At 41.0% G+C, this 22757-nt stretch overlaps 1 protein-coding gene across 3 annotated transcripts in view; it reads right to left on the reverse strand.

Moving 5' to 3' along the window:
* LOC119415252 (partitioning defective 3 homolog) overlaps positions 1–22757 on the reverse strand; it is a 369801-nt gene that overhangs the window by 10281 nt on the left and 336763 nt on the right. For 2 of the 3 annotated variants that reach the window (XM_037682423.1, XM_037682420.1), the window contains one exon: positions 5888–6011. In XM_037682423.1, coding sequence (XP_037538351.1) covers positions 5888–6011 — 124 coding nt within the window. The remainder of the gene's footprint in view (positions 1–5887; positions 6012–22757) is intronic. The other variant, XM_037682421.1, reaches the window with a different exon arrangement.

Here is a 22757-nt window from a genome sequence, read left to right on the forward strand (position 1 = left end):
AATCTGAGCCCAGATCAAATCTGAGCCCAGATCAAATCTGAGCCCAGGCCAAATCTGAGACCAGACCAAATCTGAGCCCAGATCAAATCTGAGCCCAGATCAAATCTGAGCCCAGACCAAATCTGAGCCCAGATCAAATCTGAGCCCAGACCAAATCTGAGCCCAGACCAAATCTGAGCCCAGATCAAATCTGAGCCCAGATCAAATCTGAGCCCAGGCCAAATCTGAGACCAGACCAAATCTGAGCCCAGATCAAATCTGAGCCCAGATCAAATCTGAGCCCAGACCAAATCTGATCCCAGACCAAATCTGAGCCCAGACCAAATCTGAGCCCAGATCAAATCTGAGCCCAGGCCAAATCTGAAACCAGATCACTAATTATCTTCCTAATTATTGCATGTGTTGGTTTGTCTGCACCGTAAGCAAAATATATCATGTATCGTTGAATGAATTTTAATAAAACTTTCAGAAATCAATCACTGGATGTACATGAACTTTTATTGTGAACCTGATTAAACCTGACCGACCTTAGCAAACAAACATTTCTACGACTCAGTCACATTTACAGATAATGAGCTAAAATATTGGAACTTATGTGCAGCACATACTCTGAGCGCTTCTAGATCATGCAAGGTCTTACATTAAAACTTTGGCATGCAAGGTGATGGGTGACAATAAAAAAACAAAACAAGCTAGGCCAAACATTTGATTTAAGCTTTCTTAAAACCAGTCCTACAGTAGATGTCTTTGGTTCTTCACCTTATCCTTGAACATTACACCCCTAGTGGTTAAACTGCCGGCTGTTTAAAACGAGAGACAGAGAGTGCTTAAAACACATCACTCTCTCCTGCATCACCAGAGCTACACCCTTCAAGGTCCAGCTTACACTTGTACCACAACTCCTCCGATGTTCATTAGCGGTCTGGGTGCAATAGCTGGCTGCAGGTTATTTGCAGCACAAAGCCGACCTAATTACTTTTATAGCTGTGCAGCGTATTGAGTGTGGCGTGGGAGCAGCGCAGACATCAGTCGGTGGGAAGGCCATAAAACGATTAGGAGGGCTAAAGAGACTCCCCCTTTAAACCAAATGAAGCCGGGGCAATCATCTCTGGGGTGACTGGCGTTGGCTCATTGCTCAGCTGATTGGGGGGGGGAGACACAGACATGCTTCTAGATCCGAACTGGAAAGAGACGAGTGGAATAGTTCTCACCAGAAGGAAATATTCCTTTAGAGGATCACGAGTGTTGAATATTTTTAAGGATGTTGGCTCGTCTGATTGAATTAAAGGTGGGAGGTGGAAAATATCTTACAGGAAGTCAGAGAATATGAGTTTTAAATGTTACAGTAAAACACAAGAAGAAATATTAGGGCTCCTCTAAACCCCAACAGCAATTGAATAAACTCCTCCACTCCCATACTGGTATAAATGGGTGCAATAAAGCGCGGTGCGCTGCTGCTGGGGGAGCGGGCATCAGTCATCTCTGATAGAATTAGACCACGTTACCCACAATCCTCTGCTGCGCCTCCAAACAAAGCAGGAGAAACACAGGCGAGGGTACCCCCCTGTCAATGACAAGAAATCACACTGACCGTAGAAACAAAGCTGAGTCTGAGCATCTAAGATGAAAATGGATTTAATCACAGGATGAACAAAGTCTGTGTTTTAGTTACATTCTGAAGTGATCACCTCTCAGGTCAAAGGTCAAACAGGTTTAGTGTTTCCACACACCCTGTTGAGGATTTCTGTGTACAGCGGACCAAAACAAGAGTCCGGCGGGTTATTTTTTAATATCATAAACATTAGAAGAAATCTGAAAAATCAGATCCGACAAGAAATCTGATTATTTGTTGTTTCTCCACCTCCCTTATGTTACGCTTTACTACATTTTATTTTAAACGAAATACCGAAGGAAAAGGGGCTTTTCTTGTTTTCTACTAAGCACATTTCCTGTTGCTAAAAATACAGGTTTAAAGATCAATAATACGGAATATAAATTTGATCTAGTGTAATTTTTCTTTCCGTTTTATTTTATTTGTAAATGCGTTTCAAAAAGCAGGAAGAGAAATCTCAGTAGGTCGATCCAGTTTTGAAGAAAATATAACATTTAGTTTCCTAAATATTTTAATCATGACCTAAAAACTTATACATTTTTAATATTTTTATACTGCTATACATACAATTTAGGATAGTATCATACTTTTATTATTTCATTTTATGCTGATGTTTATTAAGTTTTAATGTTTATTGTTGCACCAGGGGTCTGAGAGTAATGAAATTCCAATCCTGTGTATGTCCTGTACAAATTACAGTGTTGACAATAAAGTTGACTTTGACAAACAGATTTTCAGTTCAGCCATAAATTAGATAAAATATTCTGTAGCTTTAAAAATTTAAAGAGAAAAACGAGATTAAATTACAACCAGCGGGTCATAACTTTAACAAAACTGTCCTAAAAGACGTTGAACTCAGCGCTGGATCTGGTCAAACCTACCGTAAGTTCTGGACTACAAGCTGCTTCTTTTTTCACGTTTTGAACATGGCGGTGTATACAACGCTGCGGCTAATTTATGGATTTTTACATTTTATTTTTTGACGGGCTAACAAGCTTCATGCCGCCAAAACATTTAGCCTCGTCACACCCGGGCACTCACATTGCTGCCCAATACACATCTGTATACATAAAGGTTTTAAAACTAACCAGTGAAATTACTGAACAGATCACAATGTACCACTGAGTTTCACTGGGACACTGGGAAGGGGGGAACCGTCCCCGTTGTGCCCCCAGGGAGGGGGAAACTTTGTTTTACAACAAAGTATTCACTTCAAATAAGTGTAAATAATACATTATTGTGTATTACTGTGCACAGTGGCCAGAGGAAGATGATCCATGACTTCCTGGTAGGCTACTGTTGTTTTGTAACCAGCTGTGTTGCAGGCACTGTTCAGAAAAAATAAAACAAATAAATTACTGTATGTTACCGGTATGTATTTAATTAAAAGTTTAAAAATCTTTCTGTGTAAATATCTCACGTTACAATGTGGACACGTGCGGCCTATAAATGCATTAGTCCCGCGCTAATTTGTAGTTCGACTTGCGCGGACTCGCTCTTTCGTGGTTTTTCGAAGTAAGAGTGGACACGACACACGATGGGCTGATTGATGGACGAGCCGCACGATCGACACGGATTGTTAATGTAAAATAAATTATTTAAAATGATGTGTTAAATCATTATGTGCAGAGAGAAGCTCCCGATGTCATGATCTCCGCTCTCCGCCACCTGCCAGCGCTCGCCTTCCGTCTTCCAACTTAAAATTCAAAGTATGTCGCATCGTAACATCGTCATAATCACAAAATATAAAAGTGTTAAAGGTTATTTTAAATTATTTTAGAACGTATATGTTCAATCGTCACAGCGTAACTGATCAATTCCTTTTTTGATTCCTTTTTAAATTTAGTTAGTGGTCGCAGCTCATATATTCAGGTGCGCTCAATAGTCTGGAAATTACATTACTTAAAGTTTACACAATTTAGCTCTATTTGAGATTTAATATTTCCCCCCATTATAAGACTCCTGTGCTTCTGTGTTTCAAGGCGTACGTGGGCAGGACCCTGCATGTAGCAGGCATGTTACTGAGGAAACTGGAGGCGAGTTCAAAAAAAGGACACGGACTTCTTGAGGTTTGCGGCGCATCTCTCAGATGAAGCAACAAAATGTAACGTGCTCACAGGACGAGTAATTGAATTTCAAAGAGGCCTTCTGCTGTTTTCCATTCGGCTCAGAGCATGAGACTAATATATACGATTACAGACAGGAAGCTTGAGCTGACGACGTAAACAGGACAAGGAATGACCGTTAAGAGGGTCATGGGGTCTGTGAAAACAGTTTTGTTTTATTTTTAGACTAAATAAAGCTTTAATACTGACATATTTACAGTTCGGGGTTTATTTGTGGACTCTTATTTGAAGGGAAAATGGACCTTTCTCTTTCTGAGCGTGGGTAACTAATAATGTCTTCATGGGAAAATGAATAGAATGACAACAGGAAGGTGGTGAAACTGGAAAAAAAAAAAGAAGAAAAAAAGCGTGTTGTAGTTCAGATTTTTCATTTCAAGCGCGCAGTTGTTTGGAAACAAAGAGGACGAGGACCTGCGCAATTCTTTCCCACACTTTCCCGCCCCGGCTGCACAAAGCTGACTGGAATGTGCTCCCATCAACTCATCCCATTAACACGCACGACTCCTGTAACACCGCCAAGTGCTACATAACACTACAGCATTTTATTGGGATTTTCAGTCAGGAGCAATAAAAGCAAGCCCGAGCACAGTGTATCATTTCCATCATCAATCATCGGCACAACTTTCCCTTTTACACAACAAAGACTTAAGAGGAACTGCACCGGAAGTAAAAAGAGAAACTTACAAAAAAAAAACAAAAATGCAACCGTGTGTAGAAAAACAACAAGTGTTCATAATATTCGTTGTAAATAACATTATTTACACACAATGGGAACAGTGCAGATTTGTGCCACCTACAAACCAAACATGAATGATACAACCATGAACATCTATTGTGTGATAATCTGTTCGGATTAGGAGGAAACTGTGACAGATTGTGTTAAAACTAGGGATGCACGATATTGGATTTTTGGCCGATATCCGATACCAATACCGATATTTTTTCCCCTAGACCTACTTACAGAGACTACATAGCTTTCTCTGCTGTGGAATTAAAATACTAGATTATTCTGCACGACCTTTGTCAATTTGGCCTGCCACCAAATGCAGATGCCAAAAAGGAGCTGAAAATGATGTAACACTTCAACTTGGATTATGTTTAATGCCAAATTTATTCATGACATTCACTCTAACACAATGACAACACTCGAACAGTGCAAATTTGTAAATTTTCACAAATCTAAACTCTAAAATCTAAACCGTACGTGTGACGTCATAATATTGTGCTGGTGCTGCAGGCATCCTTGTCACTGGGTTGTCATATAAGAACAGTGGCATATATATATATATATAAACAGTGCCTTTTGTATTAGTGAGTTATTTTGATGGAATGGCCGATGTCCGATATTTAACTTTATCGCTAATATCGTCCGATACCGATACCATGCCGATAATATCGTGCATGTCTAGTTAAAAAAAAGGGGGTGATGTCTCACTCTTAACAATGACAGAACTTACCTATGTGGTGTGTAAAAAGAAAAACATAATACTTATTACATTGAGAGGAAATATAAATGTCAAAAGGTAAAATCTGTTCATGAAGGCATCATTTGACGCTTGTCAAACCACCTGAGGTGCAGTTCATGGAAGAGGAGTGAAATAAATAAGTAAAAACATGACAAGCCATTTCATCACCTCGTAATATGTATATATAAAAAAAAGAACCCGGAAGGCCTTCGGAGTTGTTCGATTACTTTTTGTTGCTTCAGAATCCTCTAATGTCTTGAGCCTTCAGAGCTCGAGTTAAACAGATATTTGATAAAACGACTGAACGGTAAAAAGGCACAGTTCAAAGAATCAGGCTGCGAACAGACGACCCAGAGTCCATGAGGCGCCGGTGGGCGGGTCCACGTGGGTGACTGACAGACACAGACAGGGATGATGGATGAGTGGAGTGGGTTGCAACAGATGCGGTTAGTGATGGACTCCAGCATGCAGTCAGTTAATTAATGAGGCAGGAAGGCCCATGGAGGTTAATGATGATCCTGACATGTGAGAGGATCATCGGTCTTTGTTCATGGCTGATGGTAGTGAGGTTAGTGATGCTGGGCGGGTGGCCACACGAACGGACAGGCGCTAACGCTCGAGTCTTCGTCCGGCCGTCGCACGGTAAAGCCGTCCCCTCTCGACGGGCCGCGTCAGACACTCACCCAGGTCTGCTCGAAGCTGTAGGTCCTTCTGCGATCGTCCGGGTCGTCCGGGACGGTCTGGGCCTGCTGGAACTCCTGCCGCAGCTTCTGTATCCGGTCGTGGTTACTGGGAGTCAGTCGGCTACTGGGAACAGACAGAACAGGGAGGAGAGAGACGAATTAGTCTGAGCGACTGACCTGCTTGCATCTCTGCGGCCGGAAACGGCCCGCAAGGACGAAGCCGTTTCAAAAGTCGGGCGTGCGTCGCCCCTGATTGATCAAACGGACCGCTGGCGTCAGCAGACACACTGAACCCAGAAACAAGACGGGGCGTGATAAGTGAGGGCAGTTTGGAGAGCAGAGCCAGCAGCAATATGAATCAAACTCATGTGCCTCTGATGTATTATTCATAACAATGAACAAAGACCGCTGGTGAACAGCGAGCAGGAACCCCATTCTCCCCTCGCAGCCTTCCACCGCTGCACGGCCATTGTGCCTTCCAGGCCGCGGCGCTTCCATCGAACAATGCTGCCATCAGTGACACTTCCTCGTGCTACGACGAACAAATACACTCACGACAACTCACTCCAGAAGTGCAACCAAAACCCATGAGAGCAGGGGTCTGAAACAAATGTGGTCACCTGTACATAAAACATTTCATTCTTTGTGAACGTTGTTTGTAACTGTGAATGTTTACGAAGCGTTCACACAATGTGGTCCATTTTTCTTTTGTACGTTTTCTGGCATCTTTCTCGTCCCCACAATTTTTATGCTATTTCAATATATCAAAACGTTCAGCTCGTTCAGAGGAAGGTTGCTGTGACTTTTAGTATCGGTGCAACTTTAGCTTTTTGAAATATTTAGCCTTTTCTGCCACTTTTTTTCCCTCAAAGAAAATGAACTGAGCTCATTTTACCTCCTTCACATCTTCAGATCTGTTCACAATCTTTTACTGCTCCTTTCACATTTTGTTCTGCTTCAGCTTCTTTCAGCTTCCTTCTGCAAATTTAAACTGTTTTCAGCTACTTTCAGCAGTTTTTCAGCTGTTTTGTGCTCCTTTCAGATTATTTTTCCTAATTCCAGCTTGTTATGCCCCTTTCAGCTTATTTCTGCAAGTTTCAGCTTTTTCTACTATTTCCTCTACGATTTAGCCGTTTTATAATAATTTTAGCTTTTTCAGCTAATTCCACGTTTGTTGCACTCATTTCAACTTTTTCAGCCTAATTCAGCATAAATGTGCTCTCTCTACTTCCTTCTGGTAATTTAAGCTTCTTTCTGATTTTTTAACAGCTTTTCAGTTGGTTTTATGCTAATTTCAGCCTTTTTTGTGCTCTTTCCGCATCTTTCAGCCTAATTGGCCTAACGTTCTTATGCTAATTTAAGCTAGTTCTAGCTTTTCAGCGTATTTAAACTAATTTCAGCTGCTTTCAGATAAATTCAAGTTTTTCATGTAATTTCTGCTACTTTCATCCTTATTAAATTATTTATGTTAATTTCACTTTCTCTTTTCAGCTTATTTCTGCTAGTTTCCATTATTTCAGCTAATATTTAGCTGTCTTTTTGCTAATATTAGCTTTTCCAGCTAATTCCACATTTTTTGCACACATTTCAACTTTTGATTTCTTTCTGCTCTCTCCTGCCGATTTACATTCTACATTTTCAGCTGTGTTTCTGCACGTTTTTTAATTTTTATTTTAGCTAATTTTAGCTGTTTTCAGCAGGGTCTTCGGTCATAAGAATTCACACTGCATTTTAGCAGGAAATGCAATTTCTCTAGTTAACACGTTAGTTCTTTTAACACGGTCTGCAGAGCACAGATCTACAGATACTTGCGGCTCTTTAAACATTTGTATTTATATATTTGTAATTACAAGACAGCTGTTTTAGCACTTTCCCTCTCCAAATGTATTCAGTATGTGTGTGGAAATGTTGCAAATATAAATTATTAAAGTAGGTCGGGCTCTGTGTGTGGACACATTTAATAAAATATTAATTTTATATAAATGCTCTTTTCAGTAATCTTTTCTTAATGTAGGTATAAAGTTTCCCTTGTCAGTCTTTTTCCTGCAATTTGCACCAAACTACAGTTCACTTTTTAAAATCTAATTGAAAATGTTTTCCAAGTATGAAACAAAACACGGAGCAGAAAATTAAAGGTTTATAGAAACGTCAGCTCACGTCATTCTTATAATGAGAAAATTAGAAATAAAGGCTTGTTTTTAATAAAAGCCAGACACCCAGAGCACTTCATTAAAATAAAGGTCTCTGCCTTTATTTGAGGAAATGTAGGTCATAATTAAATATCAAACACACTTATGTCGACGCTTTTAAAGCCTTTAGGCTGCAATATAATTATTTATTGCTAAAAGAGCTACTTTTATTTCATAGTAAAAATATTTAGGAAAGGCATAATTTAGCTGGTATTGTTTGTTCTTTTCCTTAAAAAGTCATTAGTTCATTGTTTAGAAGAGTTTAAGGCTCAGACAGGTTTTAATTACCGTAGATGGGCTAAATGACTTATTGTATATTAATCAAGCTGCTTAATTAAATCTGCATTCAATGCCTGTCACGAGCTCAGCTTTTAAATTGTGAATGACTAAACCGTCACATGGTTTCTTTAAAATAAGGCAAAAATAGTTTACGCTGCCAAAATGTTTTTATAATTTCCTCAAAACACTGTTGAACAAAATGTCTAAACTTGGGTCATGGAATGGGCTCAAAATAACTTCACGCATGAACTACAAACATCTAGTTTTTTCATGTACTTTGAGTGTTTGAAAGACTTTTATACGTACTTTCCTCGAGTCCAGGTGACCAACTTTGGAGCACAACAACTGTTACAGTGTTTAAAGTGATATTTATTTGGCCTCCACCACAGAGAAGTAATTAACGTGTTTGCCTGTAACGTTGTGAACGAACGGACGCGTCGGTGTTTGTGAACGAGCAGCAGGAGAACTCCGACTCTGAGCTCAATTTCTCAACTTTCTAACGCTTTTCTTTCTTACCTCTGTAGCCCTGTTTACATGAGAACCACCTCTGGAAACGTTTGTGTTTATCGGGGTGAATAAATTAAAAAAGAGCCTGTTGACATGGATCCGCTGCAGTTTCCAAGCCAGGCAGGGTTGCTAGATAAGACATGACGAGGTTTTGTACTGTCGCTTTAAAATGGATGTATTTTGACCCAAACTGTCATGTGATGAGTGAGGGTGTGCTGTGTTTGGTGAACGTGTGTACAGAAAAGGAGGGGGTACAAAAGCAGCAACAACGTATTTATGTTTATCTGGCAACACTGGCATGCAGTGCCTTCATGATCACAGCTATGTCCCAACTAGTGAACACACAAATGTTCCTATGGACCGAGGATGTTGTTGGTTTGCTCCTACATGCTGAAAATGGGCGAGTAGCACAACATCACTCTGCCATTTATTGTAACTATTGTTACAACAGTTGCAATAAATACCAGCGGAGGCGGGAGGGGCTTTCCCTCTAAAACCTCCACTCTGAGACCAGGGTTCAGAAACCTTCATTTTCAGGGAGACTAAAGGCGTGTCAAGTGCACAAACGGCTGAATTGTGGCAAATAAGCTTCATTAAGAACAAACAAACAAAAAAACAACGGGTCGTTTGAAGAGTGCCTGCAACTCTAAAGGTCAAACCTGGATCTCTTCACAGATCCAAACACCTCTCAAAAGTGTTATGACTGAAAACCTTAAAGGTTGTTGTTCTTGGATGCAATTAAACAGTTTCTATTAAAAGTATTAGAATGTCCATGTATAATGTAATCAGTGGTGTAGTCTACATTTTTGTACTGGGTATACTGCGCTTAGAAACCAAAGTACACCAGTCAGTACAATGTAATCATCAATTTATTTTGATTTTTAAGCGTATCGAATGTTTCCAAGTTTCTCTGATGCTTATATTTGAATAAACGAACAACAAACTTAGTACAACAGTTGGCTTTGTATTAAAACCACGTTACATATTTTATAAAACAGCATCAAAGCAAGACACGTTCATGTTTTAAGTAGTAAGTACAGAAGTATTTATACAAAAAAACAGGTTGAACCAACTCAGTGTGTCTATAAAATGTTCCAGATGTGTTGACAATGACACGAGCCCATGTCATGTATGGGCTCGTGTCATTGGGCACTTTTAAGTGGGTATACTGAAATTCCCAAGCTTTTCTAGTGGGTATACTTTGTATACCCACGTATCACATAGACTACACCACTGAATGTAATGGTAAATGGACTGTACTTATATAGCGCCTTTCCTTCTTCTCGATACTCAAAGCTCTTTACAACACAATCTGTGCTTCATTTACCCATTCATACAGCACTCTACTATATCCTTACAAAGAATAATCAGAGCTTTATCACATTCATACACTGATGGGACACACATTAAAGGCTATCCAGGGACACTTTGGCATGTGCCTGCTGGTGGAATCGAACCCCCAACTCTTGCATTGGAGGACAACTGCTCTAACCACTCAGCCACAGCCGCCCCAGTATAAAGAAATATAGAACCTGAAAGAATTAAAGAGTCCCTTGAAGGAGTTACTCTATGATCAGCTTATGATGAGAAACAACATCATGAAGGACCCCACTCATCCAGCACTCACAATTTTTGTCCCGCTCCCCTCAGGAAGGAGGTTGAGAAGCATTAAGTGTAGAACCACAAGACTGAGGAACTGCTTCTACCCTGAGGCTGTTAGACTCATGAATCTTTGACCAGAATAATCACTGTGAAAAATCAAATCATGTTGCTGCTGATCTGTTTCATGTTGCTGCTGCTCTGTTTCATGTTGCTGTTGATCTGTTTCATGTTGCTGCTGCTCTGTTTCATGTTGATGCTGATCTGTTTCATGTTGCTGTTGATCTGTTTCATGTTGCTGCTGATCTGTTTCATGTTGCTGTGTTCATTTGTACTCATCTGCTCACACAGACTCATGTTCGTGCTGCTGTTCGGCGTATTATTTGTATGCTACTAGTGCTTAGTGTGTTTTTAGTTTAATGTTTCTCTTGGTTCATATATTAGATCTTATTACGGTTTTTCTTTTACATTTTAATACTTTTGTTGGATGTAACTGGGACACTGTGTACACAATTTCGTTCCACCACATGTACCACATGGGGTGCGAGCGACAAATAAAGAACCTTGAATCCTTGAAACATTCTAGACATTTGGGTAAAATCCTGGAAAAAAAGTAAAAATGTGCCATCTCATGCAATATCTAGCGTGTTCTGTTAGTGCTCAGAGAACGTGCCGTGAATGACTGTCAGCTACTACAACAACATATGAGCTCATGTGTAAAATATATGTCGCTTTGCCACCGTCTCAACTCTCCCCGGCTCTGGAGTGCACCAGTTAAGGGCCTGCCCACTGCCGATACCCACACCCTCTCAGCTCGGTTTATGGGACCACCTTGGTTGAGGCTCCAAGCGGACTGCTCCGAGAAGCCGATTTCAACGTAGGCAGACGGCAGCCATTGATTGGCCAGCGGAGCTACGTCACTGGATGACCTGCCCAGCAAAACTGCAAACAGCCTCCACTTCCTCATCATGCTGATGGACGGATGGCGACACAAGAAATGAGCACATTTACCGAGCGATACTGGAGATGATGGCGCAGCACGGCTACACCCGGATTTATTAGCAGTGTCAGGATAAGCTAAAGAAGTTGAAGTCTGATTATAGGGCGATTAAGGACCAGAAGGGGCGGAGTGACTCGAACACAAAAAGACCAGTTAAGACCTCGTCCACTTTGCATTAATGATCCTGTCCAGAGAGCGGGGAAACAGGTCACAGTAGCGAATCACCTCCACCTGAGGAGACCCAAGTGGAGCCACACATACCAGTGGCAAAGCAGATTTACTCCGTTACAAAAAGTGTATTTGTTTTCTGTAGAGAAACACCTTCATCATCACGCGTTTGTCTTCAGCAACGACTACTAATGAATACATTTAGAATACGGTAAACACGCACCAAAAAATATACTTGAATAAGAATATTTTCAGAAAAATGTCAGTAAATTTCAGTCCAATTCATTTTATACGCCACGAAGCAAACAAATAACTACATTTACCAACTATGACCTGGACACACTCCAACCAGAGGAGGTCAGCTTCGATCAAGACCAGAAAGCTGTCATCTGCGATCCTGCAAATCTCCATGACACGCAACAGAGCCGGTCGGCCTCTTTAGAGCTTGGCTGACCCAATAAACGCTACACGCGACCCTCTGATGATGGGTCGTGGCCTCGGTGTTACCTTTCAAAGAACAACTTACAGATAAAAGTGGAGAACATGTAAACAGACGTCTGCTGAAGAAGGAAAAAATCCACCAAGAGATAAGAATGTAAAACCTACAGAGCTGTGATTTGTCTGAATGCCTGAGATGAGAGATGCTGCCCCTCCTGAGACCGTGACTCAGGTCTGCAATCAAAAGTATATCATCATTAAGACAACCTATGGACCCACGCTATATTGCAGGATCCTGCCCGGGAGACCGACGCCAAGAGAAACTCAGATAAAGGGATCAAATTTTTTCAATCCTTTCGTCTGACAAAGTGCTGCAAATCAATCAGGGAAAGAGCAACACCGCAATCCAACTTCACTGCCCCCAAAACCCTGGAGACGAGAAAGAAAGGCAGGCTGAAATTTAGTCCGAGATGAGCTTCATCCTGCGAACACACTCACTCAATATCTGCCACCGCTGTACGAGGCTGAAAGGTCACAGTGCGGCTTTGTTGAGTGGAGTGTCTGTGGGACTCAATAACAGGACTGTGGCTTGCTGACTGCGCTGCCAGCAAAGCTGTTCACGCTGAGATGCACCCTGCCTTTCATGGTCGGGCGTGCCTGTTGGGAAAGCTGCCCGAAGCCTGGGAAGGAAGGAGGAGGCTTTAAAGGAAGCCATAATGTCGGCATTGTGGGCAGACTTCTCAGTTTGGAGCCATGTAGCTCCACTGAGCGCTAACGCAGAACGCAGGAGCCGCCGGATCCAAGGACTTGGAGCTCCGAGAACAAGTCGAGAAATTAAGATTTGAGCTTCTGTAAAGTCATGAAAACTTTACCAGTCTTTAAAAAAAAACTTTTTTCAGCATTGCTCTGTTGCATTTAAACAAATTAATAAAATCCTTCAGACTAAAAACATCTTGTTGATTATCGATCAGGACAAATCGATGAAGCTGGTTTAATTAACTTTCTCTGCAGCTGCAACCTGAAGACGAGACAAGCAGCAGAAACTGACGCCATTGATTGTTTTGACACGCTGCGATGTTATGATTCACTAACGAGCTCCGCACATTGATCCCAGGCATTAAACAATTTCATTGAGAGTCTATTGTGTTCATTGTGCTGATCGGCTAATAATGTTTTACTCAGCTGAATGAGAAACAACTTTTTTTAAAGGCAGAGATGCTTTACTTTGTTCCTAATCTCTGGTAGATTAGCAACAGACAAAAACAACCCTGCTCAAATCTCAGTCTGCAAACTGTACTTTTGGGGTTTATTGTACTATATATAATGTTTTGCATTGCGTCATAAATAAAGTTGAACTAATCTTTTTACTTTTGGGCATTTGTTATGAGGCGTAACCATGGCAACAAGGTGATTTTTTAACAACTGGAGCAGCTGACTAACATTGCAAAAGCTCAAATACCTCAGCTACAGCCCCAAATCCCAATTTAAAAAAAAATTAGCATAAGAAAGAGTTGAAAAGGAGGCACTATGGATGAATTCCCGTCAACCTGGTGGTGGTGCTCGAGTGCCTAGCCGCCAAGATCATGGAGCTGATGGGAGGCTTGGCTCATGACAACGGGAGAACTGGGATTCGGCACCTTCAGCTGTCTGACCGAGACGAGGAGCTTGGCAGACTGCTGGGAGGAGTGACCATCGCTCAGGGAAGAATTCTGCCCGGCATTCGGGCAGTCCTGCCGCCCAGAAAGACTGAGAGGCCCGCCAGATCTGACAGCAAGCTAGATCCAGGTGGACGGATCGGTATCTGTGGCCAGATTCTTCAGATTCGCTGCAGGAGATCCTTCCTGTTCACAGCTGTCAGCATCTACAACAACTCTTGAATGAAACCAGGATGAGCTACGACAACACTTAATTTCCCTTTGGGATTAATAAAGTATTTTTGAATTGAATTGAATCTAGAACTGCTTAACATTTAGAGGTAACTCAGTTAAAGATCGCCACCACACCTAATCAAACTTATCAGACACAAACTAGTTCTAAACCTCAGCTGGTTTCATACATTTCGAGTCTGATTTGGTCCCCCGGCACACTTCAAGTTCATTTTTTTTTTGGGTTCATTTAGCCTTTATTTATCCAGGTAGTCTCATTGAGCCACGAGAACTCATTTTCAAGAGAGACCTGTTTAGGGAGCACATGGTGGGGGTTGAGGGCCTTGCTCATGGGCCCAGAGTGGGGCGAATGAGGGTGGGGGAAGTGTGGGTGTTTCACCGACCCCACCCACAATTTTTTGATGTTGTCGGGGTCGGGGCGTGAACCGGCGATCTTCGAATCACAGGCCCACCTCTCTAACCTCTGCGCCACCACTCCCCTTCAGTTCAGACGTGAAGGTTCAATCCCCGGTTTGGACCTGGGGTCTTTCTGTGTGCAGTTTGTATGGGTTTTCTCTGGGTACTTCAATGAATTTCAAAGTAATGACTGAAAATAGCTCTAACAGGAATGGCTATGAGTCATTTTTACAGTAACTGTAATCTGACGTGATGAAAGCTGAGAGTCACCCCCAACACATCCCATAAGATCTTTGTTCAAAACCCTGGTTTGTAAGGAACAAATGTAGCAATGTGTATTCAATATGTATGTGAGCAGTATGTATTCCTTAAAGAATGCCGTTTCATTAATGAGATAAAATAATCTGCACGTCACTACACATTCTACTGTTCTCCTCGATGGTTTCCTGTACATTAAATGACAGAGGCAGCTGACGGGCGAGAACCTTAATCCTGAAGATTAAATATGAATGCCCTCATTCACACATGGCTCTTCCCATGCTTACAAAGGCATCCTGCAGACCCAGCGCTGACTGTACGCAGACATAAATATAAAAAGCCACCAAGATGACTTTGTGAATTTGGGAGGAGCTTCTGAGAATCCAAAGCTGAGGTCAGAATGTTGAAAAGGAAACGGCTGGAGACGATCGGGCGATTGTAGACGAGCATCTTTGTTGGTGCACATGTTGTAAAAACAACTCTGTCTGAGCTGGAAATAATAAAATAAATAAATAAAAAATCTGTGCATCTAAACTCAACTCTTCCTTGTTTTATTAATTTACTATTCGTACAAATGACTAAACGCAGATTTAATAAAATCTCATCTCCCTCTTCATAATACGTGGATCATATTTGGCGATAGCTAATTCATTCGCCAATAATCCTTTCTTCAAAATAATAAACTTTCTAATTAAAAAGCGCCATCTTAATTAAACATTTAATTAAGCATGGGTAGTCATGGGACGCTCGTCTTGAATGTGACTGTTGTGCTGACTAGCTCTGCAGCCTGTTAAATAAACATTCCCTGATGTAGCGATACGCGCCGCAAGAAACGGGCTCGGGTCGTAAATACGTGTCCGTCCTGAGCGCCGGAGCTGTGGCGGTTAGCTCCTCTAATCTTATCATGCGGGTGAACCAGGCCCTACATCCTCTGACAAAGAGAGCAGCTGCTGGAGCCTTCCTCTGCTGAGAAAAATGAGGCGAGATGCTGAAGATGATAATCTGGGTTTATTGATCGAAGGCTCCAGGCAGATAGGAAGGAGACTGATGTCCTGGCTAACTGCTGCTAGCGGCTAACGCTTCACATGAGCTGCTTTAGTGTGGGCCATTTCTGCAGAGCCATAAGGATCGCTACTTTCTCAACTTTTAAAGATAGGGGAAATAATTGTGTTGCTAAAAATGATCTAAAATGGACATTTTCCCTTTTACTTTCGAAAGAAATGCTTGCAATATTCATGATAAAAACTGCGATGACTTCTGCGATTATAAACGTTTTGTTTCGTTAAGTTATTGTGTTGGATTTATTCAACAGTATTTGCATAGTTGTGTTAAAAAAACTACTTTTAGATTTAAAAAAAATGGCAGAAAGCGTCTCCTGATGGGGAAATGAACTATATTTTTAGATATTTTATATGAAGACTGATCGCTGCTTGACTTTGATGTTAATGTGCTTTAAATTATGCATTAATAGAAATACTTTAGTAGTAATTTGATGGTTCTTCTGATTCCTTCTGGGTGGATGTTTGCAATTCATAAACTATGTTTCAGCAAAGCCAGCCGTTCTTGTGAATTTTCATTATTTGCAGAGATTAAGAGGGATAAAGTTATTACAGCCTAATTAATATCTTATGTTGGCTGCTGGACTTGTGACAAAAAAATAATTACAATAAATTAAAACTTATTGATGCCACAGGCTGCTCATTGAAATTTAATATCCTTTCTGATGACTAATAATTTCCAGGGAGATTTTTTTAAACATATCTATACTTTGGTGACCTCACAGAAAACAAATAAAAGTGTAATTTGCAGAATACAGAAACAGATTTACTGAAATGCTCCACTGATCACAGCCCCACTCGTACCCTTTTAACGTGGAGCTAAGATTAAGATGCTGTCACGTCGTGCCACTTAGGTTCTTATTAGGCCGATCTTGTCTCTGCTCTGGATTACATGGGTTTAACCCTAAACCTCTGATAGAGCTCAACTGACCTGCAGAAACAAGGCAATTAGATGGTGATCGATACAATATCACCACACTTAGCAGCTCATTATCAAAGCCTCGTCGTGCCAATGAACCAAACGAGACCAAAGTGGGTCTGCATGTCGTCAGACCGCACAAACAAAACAGGTGGTATGCAACGGAAAGGAAACACCTGAGCAGGATTTCTACTTTAAATGAAAAAGAGGTCAAAGATGTAGCCAACACATTCTGCAACTAAGAATCCGATGTTTGGGTTTTCATGGCTCGGATCAAACCGTTCCGATCAGGACTGGATCAGGACTGGATCAGGACTGGATCAGGACTGGATCAGGACTGGAGAGCAGCTGACACACAGTTTTATGTATTTCTGTTCATTAATGAAGAACGACAGCACCCCTCAGTCCTGCAGAACAAACATGGCATTAAATGTATTTTAATATGACAGTCCTAATGTGTGATTAGTCCACTGGGGTCAGATGCATTTGTAATTTTGAGGGGGGGGGGGGGGTACTGGAGGTCCTCCCCAATAAAATTTTGACTAAAGTAGATGCCATTTCTTGCATTCTGGTGTATTTTAACAGGTTGTTAAACATCTTCGTTTACGTACATAACACTTGATTCAATCAGTATTTTTAGAGAGCAACAGGAAGTAGCCTGACCAACAGCTCTCCTTGTGTGAATGGGGCATGCTCCGCTTCTCTCATGCATATTAACTCCCTCTCCCCAGGTCCACAACCGATGGCACTAACGTAGCACTAAGCTAGTGGCGTGCAATACAGACACGCTAGCTAAGATGCTACAGACGTAGCGCTCTGCTTATCCACCCCCCCCGCCCCCAAGGTCAACAACTGCTGGCACTAACGTGGGAATAGATGATTGCCCTGCCCAGCCAAATGACCGAGGCCAAACAATGCATGTGATGTGGTGAGTTCATTCATATCCATCTGCTCACTACAGACTCATGTTCGGGCTGCTGTTGATATGCCATATTATTTTACATTATTAGAGTTTAGCGTATATCTTAGATCTTTTAGTGTACCATTTGGTGTTTGTTTAGCGTATATCTTAGATCCTTATATATTGTTTATTTTTATGCTTTTTATTTTTGCTATTTTTGGATGTAACTGGAACCCTGTTTACACAATTTCGTTCCACCTCATGTACCACATGTAACGCGAATGACAATTTACTTGAACGTGAGTAATTGTAGGTAACCAGGAAATTATTTTTCCCCATTATTTACATTTCTTCCCCACAATGCATCTTAAAAACACCAACTTTTTAGTGCAAGAAATGTATTTATATCCAAATACTGCTCTGCTTTTCCCCGTTGTTTTGGAAAATATCGAGATGAAGATCTACCCAATTAACATCACCGTATCATGCAAATCGGACCTTTTCCCCTCGTTTTTGTTTTTCTCTGATGACAAAAACAATTTGTGCTTCCTGTTAAACTTTACAGATTATAATCCCAGTGGTGTATGACCCAAACATCATGGTGACAATGTTCTTTTTTTTAAAACTCAGTGAGTGTGAAAATTATCCTGCTTGTTTGTGCAACTTTTAGTAATATGTTTGAAGGTGGGAAATTATAGTTTTAGAAAATACAACTTGTAATATTGTCTATAAACACCAATGTTTTTCCTAACTTTCTTTTCTTTTGTCCATATATTTACTTATCCAGACCTGGAAAATACTCAAGTTAAATTTAAGACTGCGTAGGAATTTTATTTCGTCCAATCTTGAATTCATCCCGTAAATTATATTTCTATGAGATAAACATTATTTTCCAGGGCATGGCTCCTCCCATAGACCCCATCTTGAAACAGTAGCGTTCACTCAGCCTCTACATTCCCACGGGTGTCCACGTTTGTGCGTAGCAGACGGTAAACACTGGAATCCATCGACGGAACGAACTGAGTTTAATTGCTTTGCAGTTTTATGACGCATCTGAATTTATCCAGGGGCACGGCAGGTCAGAATGTCAGAGATGGTAATATAATCTTCAACCGTTATTAATGCAAGCACTTATACGCAGACACAAGCATTTAAAAGGAGATGGGCAACCGTTCTTCGATTTCAAGCTGCGGCGCCACTGGAGGCAATACTGGAGCAGCGAGCGGCAACAAGCCTCCTTTTAATTCAAGGGCCAATTACAGGTTTGTGGACAGAAGCGTATCGATGGCGGCCTGTTCACTTAAGAGCAAATAAATTACAATTTCCTCCCTGATATCTGTAATACTGTCCTACTTACAGCAAAGGTGTGGAGTGCATCATCTTTAACGGGTCGTTCTGGTTTCATTACTCACATCTCTGCGGGTTGAAGTGGAGGAGCTTTATTTGAATATGCTACTGGAATGTTTTTACAGATTATTTATTTTATTTATCTTTATTTATACAGGTAGTCTCACTGAGTCACAAGGACTCATTTTCAAGAGAGACCTGTTCAGCTTAAGCTAACATCTTTTGAAATATGCCCTTCAGATTTGTTGGAACCTGATTAAATGGACATCTAAAACAACAACAACAACAAATACCTGTAGGATCAGATTAAATAAAAAAACTGTATTTTTGTGAGTACACCAAGGCTTTTGTATTAGTATGAGTTTGAAATATACTGTATCATAAAAGTGTTCCACATACGGCACATTACATGCCCGTCAACAATTTGTTGTATGACAATCTATAGCAATAATCTGGACAAGCAAAGGTCTTGTTTTAACTTTGACCTTGATTTGTGACCTTGAGCTTCAAACTGGGGTGATGAAAAGTGTATGTGACACTCTGATGCATGTGCTTGAAGTCGCCTTATATTTTTAGCGATTCAGACATTACGGGTGGGACACAAGAAGGTTTCCGGACGGAACAAGACTCTACCGTAGGGGGGTCCAATCCTGGTCCTCGAGGGTCACTATCCTGCATGTTTTACCTGTTTCCCTGCTCCATCACACCTGATTGTACGGTTCAATTACCTCTTCATGTTCTGCAGAAGACTGGTATTGGTTCAAAGCATGTGTGTTGGAGCAGAGGATCCTCTAAAACGTGCAGGATAGTGGTCATCCAGGACCAGGAATGGACATCATTGCGGAGTCTACTGTAATACGTTCACCTTGTGACAGGAGGAAAAAAAGGGACTTGAAGTTTTGAGAAGATGGCATAAATCCTTTAATGAAGTCACAGCCTGTTGTAGCTGAAGTGTTCAGGCTGAGTGTTTGAGGTGTAAGTCAATTATAGGTGTTTTGTGGAGATTTGGTGATAAAATGTAACGAGGAACAAAGTACCATATTTTCCACTGTAAATGTTGCAACGCCACAGAAGTTGCAAAAGTAAAATATGTCTAATAAAGTGGAAAAATCCATAAACACATCGAATCCATTATGTGTCACAGATGACACGTTTGTTATGCGTCATAGCATCGTCAGATTACTTTGAAATTTAACAAGATAACCACCTAAAACAATTTTTTGTTTGCTTGATGTTATAGTAAAGGTGTGTCTCAGTTGAACTTTTACTTAATAAATGCACCTCAGAGGTCAAATTAGTTTCATTTAGCCGGGGCGGCGCAGCGAAATGAAGCTGATTTGACGTTTGCTCCAGGCGAGCTGGACGAAGGTGGCAGGCTACGGCAAGCCGAATGTGTCATTAATATCCACATTTACGTATTACATGACACAACGGCATGCCATACTACTCGAGTGCCATCTAGCGGCTGAAAATGGTAGTGTTCAATATTTTCAGTCAGAATGAATGAGAACAGTGATATCTCAGCCAAAAATTGGTTTATAAATATGGGAAAAAATACATAAACATGTCGCTTCGGAGTATAAGTCGCAGGGCATGTAAATTATGCAAAAAAAGACAACCTGCAACGTATAAGCCAAAAAATACAGTAAATGCAGGGAGAATGATTAGTGGGATTCTACCTGAGAGAGCTGGACTCACGTCCCGTCAATTCCGGGCCCTTTGAGCACATGTGAAGGTGCGTTTTTATTGTCACGTTGTACAGAAGGAAGGCTGAACTGGTTCAACAGGTTTCAGGAAAAGGCTCCGGACTGGAACAAAAACCGTCATATGTGCAACTATTTTTATTTAAGATGACGTCCGTTAAATATTCATACAAGCAGAGGTGTGTGCATTTTGTTGAAAAGGCTGCTTGTGTTGGCACAGGCAGAGACTAATGTGGTCTGAAGCTCCTCATACACTCCAAACCTGCAGCACTGCCTGAAAAACACACACTCCTCAGATGATTCACTCCAGAGCTGATTATATTGAAAACTAAAATGAGACGAGACAGGAGGAGGCTCGGCGAGGATAAAAACCACCAGGTGACACAGACAGAACTGATGATGACAGTTCAGGCTGCGGGGAAGCAGCAGCTGCAGGCGGGAAGAGACTAATGAAACACAGAGTGTGTGTCAGCGGCCACAAAGTAAGCCTAGCAGTGGTGACAGTGTTCAGGTAACTCTGCCTGCTGTCAGAAGGACATTCAGCAGCTGAAGGTCCCTGCAGATCACCCGAGTGTCTCTCGAAAAGCTAAACAAGAGTTATGTCTCTGCAGGAGAGGTACGGGGGCAGCTGAGAGCTTTATTTGCCTTTTATTGACACAAAGATGCTAAAAAAGGCTTTAAATAAACACAACAGTTTTACGTTTGGCTCCCAACAGATTTTAGTCATCAAGAATGATTACCGTATCCTGATGCACGCTCAATAATGATTACCGTATTTTCCACCGTACACGTCGCACCACCGTATAAGTCGCATCAGTCCAAATATGTCTAATAAAGTGGAAAAAAACATAATAAATACATCGCTTTGCCGTATAGGTCGCATCTATTATGCGTCACCGATGACAACCCGGAAATGTGGCCCAATGTTGTGCCCAAAATCAAAATGGCAGCAACGGGAGCGTGCACGGGACGACTTTAACAATAATTTAACAAGATTAGCACTTAAAAACAATTATTCATTTGCTTGAAACTGTAGTAAAGGTGTGTCTCAGTTTAACTGTTGCTTAATAAATACACTTTGACGGTCAAATCAGCTGCTTTTCAAAAGCAGATACGTGGAAGTAGGAGCCATCTAGTGGCTGAAAATGGTAGTGTTCAATATTTTCAGTCAGAATGGATGAAAACGGTCATATCTCAGCAAAAATTGGTTTATAAATATGGAAAAAAAACCACCCATAAATAAGTCGCTTCGGTGTGTAAGTCGCAGGGCATGTAAATGATGCAAAAATCTGACTTATAGGCTGAAAAATATGGTAATATGCCACATCAAATGTATTTTTTTATTACTTCTGTGCTCCCAAAGTTCATATCTCTGTCTTCCACATCATGAAAAGTGGACAATCATGTGAATACCTTGGCTAGTTTTCACTATAAGGGTGAGTAATTTCCAATAATTAAACAATTACAAGCAGGAATGTTGAACTTTGTTTAGTTTTTCTGAGTTCATCACAAACTTTTTCTTAAAAAAGTTCTGATCAGTCACAAATATCAGGCAATATCTTGACTTAAAACCTCAGCATGCAAGTTGTCAAACTCTTCATTAATATCCTGACGCATCCTCAATAATGTTCATTAATACCTTCAAGAAATGCTTTTAATTGATCATTCATTTACATTTTTGTACGTTGGTCAATTCTTCCATTTATGCACAAACGGAGTAGAAGTCAAAAGAAAAACTAGAACGTTAAAACACGAGGTAAGGTTTGTTTACCCCCCCCCCAAAAAAAAAAAAAATAAAAAAATAAAAATAGTATAAATGTGCATTTAAGAACACGGTGGTGCAGTTGCCGCCTCTCAGTGAGAAAGTCACCCCGGTTCAAACCCCGGCCCGGGACCTTTCTTTATTTAAATTTTATTTACTTTTACTTTGTGAAGCACTTTGTGATGTCATTGTCTGTGAAAGGTGCTATATAAATAAATATTACTTACTTACTTACTTACTTACTTTCTGGGTGGAGTTTGCATGTTCTCTTCGTGCATGCGTGGGTTTTCTCCGGGTACTTCGGTTTCCTCCCACAGACCAAAAACGTGCACGTTAGGCTGATTGGTAACTCTAAATTGTCTCTAGGTGAGAGAGAGAGTGAATGGTTGCTTGTCTCTATGTGTCCCTGAGATTGGACTGGAGACCTGTCTAGGGTGTCCTTGCGATGGACTGGAGACCT

The sequence above is a fragment of the Nematolebias whitei genome, chromosome 9 (assembly GCF_014905685.2).
Source record: "Nematolebias whitei isolate Nwh7 chromosome 9, NemWhi1, whole genome shotgun sequence".
NCBI classification, from domain to species: domain Eukaryota; kingdom Metazoa; phylum Chordata; class Actinopteri; order Cyprinodontiformes; family Rivulidae; genus Nematolebias; species Nematolebias whitei.